The sequence below is a fragment of the Carlito syrichta genome, unplaced genomic scaffold, assembly GCF_000164805.1.
Source record: "Carlito syrichta isolate Samal-C Ts95f unplaced genomic scaffold, Tarsius_syrichta-2.0.1 Scaffold315592, whole genome shotgun sequence".
Classification (NCBI taxonomy): Eukaryota; Metazoa; Chordata; class Mammalia; order Primates; family Tarsiidae; genus Carlito; species Carlito syrichta.
Genome location: NW_007259688.1, coordinates 216,104 through 220,694, shown reverse-complemented (window position 1 = coordinate 220,694; position 4,591 = coordinate 216,104). Strand labels below are relative to the sequence as shown.

The following is a 4,591-nucleotide window of genomic DNA, read 5'->3' as shown; positions in this document are numbered from 1 at the left end:
CGCTGAGGTGGAAGGATTGCCGGAGCCCAGCAGGTCGAGGCTGCGGTGGCCGGGAGCGGCCACTGCACTCCAGTCTGGGCGACAGAGTGAGACTCCAACTCAAAAAAAAAAAAAAATAAAAATAAAAATAAATAAATAAAGTAAGTACTTTGCCTAGGGTTTCTATAGAAGAGAAAGCAGAGTTATTATGCAAGACCTTTTGGCTTTTGTTTCCAAAAGATTAAGCTCTTGGGAAGATTTAGAGAGTTTGTGGAAAAGAAAAAAAGGAGAAGGAGGTCTACAGGTAGGTAGAATGTCCTGGAGAAGTGGGGAGTAGAAAGTGAGGCTTCCTCCTACACTCCTTTTCTTCAACACACACATCTCACATGGAAAATATTACCCTGGATAGATAGAAGAGACAAGTCTGTGAACTGTAGGGCATCAGTGTCCCAGTTCTGGCTTTTTGGCAGCACCCTGGGGATGAGTAGGATCTACTGCCTCTAGGCATATGGGATTGAGTCAGTTTCAAGGAAGATCCAAAGTCCCAAATATGTCGATGAAGTAGAAGAGAACTGCTGACACTGAAAGAGTTGTTTAGACAAGACCACAGAACACGATACAGTACAGAGATGATTGATTGCTAGAACCAGCCCCACCATAATTTGCCCCACCCCAAACTGCAAAAGATCAGAATCTTGATCTAACTCAGAAGAGATGAGTGAAGGGCTTTGAAAACTAACCTCAACTTTTCCATAGTCTAGGAGAATAGGCAAGCTAGAGTTAGAAATTAAGTTTTTACATTAAAGTGATATCTCTTCTTACTAGACTTATAAACAACACAAATTTCTTTCTCACAGTTCTGGAGGCCAGAAAGTTCAAGATCAAGGCATTGGCAGATTTGGTGTCTGGGAGGGGCCTGCTTTCTGGTTTACAGTTGGCGTCTTCTAGTTGTACCCTCACATGGTGAAAGAACACTGGTTTCTTCAGCCCCTTATAAGAGCATGAATCATATTCATGAGGGCTCTGCCTCATGGCCTAATTACATCCCAAAGGCTCCATCTCCTAATACCATCACTTTGGGAACAGGACTTCACTATATGAATTTTGGTGGGCCACACACATTCAGACCTTAAGATATACGAGGGGAGACCCCCAAAACAGAATTTATTTATAGAAAATTGTGTCTTTATTCTTACGTGTCTAAACTTCAGTCAACTTCAAAGTACTCTCCGTTTCATGCAATACACCTATAGAGATGCTTTTTCCATTGCTCTAAATTGTTTTTGAATTCGTCCATTCTGTTTTTTGTTTCACTTCTTCCGCATCGGTAAAACATTTCCCTTTGATGACTTTTTTATCTGGAGAAACAAACAAACAAAAAAAGTTGCTTGGGCAAGATCTGGTGAATAAGGATAGTGGGGCATTGGGGCCATGCTGTTTTTGGCCAAAAACTGTTGAACACTCAGCGTGGTGTGAGCAGTTGCATCGTTATGGTGGAAGAACCAGTCACCTGTTTGCCACAACTCAGAATGTTTCTACCATAAATTGTTATGAAACCTTCTCAAAACTTCCAGATAAAAACTTTGGTTGACCGTTTGATCCAGAGGAACACATTCTGAGTGTACTACAAGGTGTCCGCACTCCAAAAAGATAATTCTGGTTTTGTTTTTGGTCCGCCCACTTATGCTTTAATTGAGGTATGCACTATTTGTGACTAAATTACTACTTTATAACTCACCAAAGCTCCCAAAACTTAAAATAAAATAAGGAATCCCAACCTTTTTTTCCCCAAGAGACATGGTCTTGCTTTGTCACCCAGGCTAGAGTGCAGTGGCACAATCATAGCTCACTGCAACCTTGAACCCCTGGGCTCAAGTGACCCTCTTGCTTCCGCCTCTCTAGTAGCTGGGACCACAGGTGCACACCACTATGCCTGGCTAGTTATTTTTAAATTTTTGTGGAGGTAGGGTCTCACTATGTTGCTGAGGCTGATCTTGAAATGAACTCAAGTAATCCTTCCACCTTAGCCCCCCAAGCTCTGGGATTACAGGTGTTAGACTACTGTGCCCAGTGTTAATTCTAACTTTTGAGAAGTTATAAACATAGTTTCAAGTCTTGTGGAATCTCACGTGTGGGTGGTGTTTGGGGGATGGGAAAGGTCAGTGGGTAGAGGAAAGACCAGGTGCACAGAATTGAATTAACAGATTCCTCAGTTCTTGTTACACTATTATTCTGTGCAAGTTTGCTCTCCTGTTTGATTTTGTCATTTCCCCCCTTTGTTTCCTATCTCACTCCCATTGTCTTCTAAGGTACCCAGTCTAGAGGTTTCCCCTTGGTTACCCGTAGAGGTTTAGAACAATCCAAGTGCTGCTTAAAAAAAACCCAACCGCTGTTGACTAATAGAGATATTTGTGGAACAAGCAACAAGAACGTAACAAGCAAGTTACAAAAGGAGTATAACTGGAGTTGGATTATTTTCTAGTGGACTTTCTTCACCTGTAAAAATGGAGTTAATAATAACCTGCTCCATAGTTAACATATAAATATATAATAAAGGAAAATATAATTTTGTAATGTTTCTGATTTTGAAGAGAAAAGTTATATAAGTATTAGATCGCTTTTAAATATGGAATAGGCTAAAGAAGCAGCAGAAATCTTTGAGCGTTAATGGAAAATCTCAGAAGTCTTTATTTATTGTTATGTCAACTACTTACAAGGTTGTGAGTAACTTACTGACCTGAAAAAACACATTTTAAATCAGTGTGAGATGTGGCTAATTGACTAATCAGAGTAAGACAGACCCAGATAACTTTTTAGAATAATGCAGATCAGAGTAGATATTGACAGGGCACATGGTGAATGGCACTGAAAGGCAGATTTAATTTATTTACTCTTTGTTTTCTAGTTCCTGTAATTTTAATTAAAGTCAGTAAAAACAAAATCTTGTCTAAGCATTTTTTCTTCCCAATATGAGAGGTGTTGACACATCATATCATTGAGTTGGGAAGATAAAGACAAGGGAAACGATTGGAATTTGGTGTGAATTAACATATCACAGGGCTCTTGTGTCTATAAAAGGTGAGGAAACAAACACGTGTTAATGTAACTCCAACTGCAAAGGAAGGCTGTCAAGGCATGTGGGTTTGCTTGGCCAAAAGTTGCTGATTCCAAAGATGTAATTTCATTTGATGGATTTTATTGTAATTAACACAGGGAGTTGCACCAACTCAGAACTCTTAGCTTTATTATCTTGGGAAAAGAGTTATGAAATGTGTGCACTTATAAAATAGAATTCATATTTTGTAGAGGATTTATAATGCTAATGGATCTTGGGAACCTTTTGGGATTATGTACTCAAGTTTACAATTAGGGTTTCTGCAATCTCAAGTGTGGCTTACCTGGACCATTTCGGGGCATTTCATCTTAAATGGTATTTAATAGAACTTGGGAGCTCTTCAGAGCAGGGACTTAAGATTTTGTTGTTGTTACTTATTGCAAAACACCAAATTCACTGCTAGAGAAAACCAGCTGTCAGTTTTTATGTGTACATCTGGTTATTCTATTTTTTTTTGTTGTGAGTTGGAGTCTCACTCTGTTGCCCAGGCTGGAGTATAGTGGCATGCTCCTGGGCAATTCTTTTGCCTCAGCATTCCAAGAAGCTGGAACTTCAGGTTTGTGCCACCACACCCGGCTAATTTTTAAAAAATTTATTGTAGATACGAGGTCTTGCCATGTTGCCCAGGCTGTTCCTGAACCATTGGGCTCAAGCAATCCTCTTGCCTCTATCTCCCAAAGCACTGGGATTACAGGTGTGACCCACTGGACCTAGCCTGGTTACTCTTTTTAATCTGGTAGACATAATCTCTAACATTTCACAATTCAGAAAAGCATAAAGTTTGCATGAACATACTAATGTGTGTAGAGGGTTCACTGTCTTTTAAAATAATTAAGCAAAATCTTTGATACTAGTGTGAGGATAAGTTAGACAGCCTAAACAACAGGATAATTAATTTATGAATTTCTTTAAATAATGCATGGAGACAATTCATTCCCTTAGGTATTTGTAATAAAATTTTAGAACCAGAAAAGTACTACTCTAGAAATATTAAAGCTCAAGCTTTAGGATGGGATCTACCTGCAGGTCTGAGCTCAGCTAGCAACTTGGATACTGTCAAAGCAGAGCCTGGCCTTTCAAACCTCTCCTTGGGAAACTAATTAGCAGAATAATAAAAAGGCAGGATCAACTCTTGTCTTCCTTGTTGGGGATATAAAAAACAGTAGTTCTAATTAGCAATAATTAAAATTTAATTAAGAAGCTCTTTGCAATCATCCTCCCTGAACTGGTGCTTGCCAGCTCTTGGTTGTGGAGCTGTTTTTATTCCTGTGGTGCTGAATCATAGCTTAATCACAAAGCTTTAGATCACAGCTCATCCAGCCCTGAGCACTAATCACCACTGCCTTCCAAGAGTGACAAGTACATATTCTAGATTCTAATAACATAAGCAATTACTTTCTTCAGTTTTATAATCATGAATTATGATTCTTCTTCCCTCATTATGAGCTAATTATAAATGCCATTGCTTAAAAAAAAGCATCTTTTTATCTGTTTCCA

The 4,591-nt window shown here is 39.1% G+C and overlaps 1 protein-coding gene across 1 annotated transcript in view; it reads right to left on the bottom strand.

Moving 5' to 3' along the window:
* The window catches only part of LOC103275615 (HEAT repeat-containing protein 5A), a 64,902-nt gene extending 61,506 nt beyond the window's left edge, over window positions 1-3,396 (bottom strand). The window contains exon 1 of the mRNA XM_008073012.2: window positions 3,378-3,396. Within this exon, the coding sequence (XP_008071203.2) occupies window positions 3,378-3,396 (19 nt within the window). The remainder of the gene's footprint in view (window positions 1-3,377) is intronic.
* Between the last annotated feature and the right edge of the window lie 1,195 nt (window positions 3,397-4,591).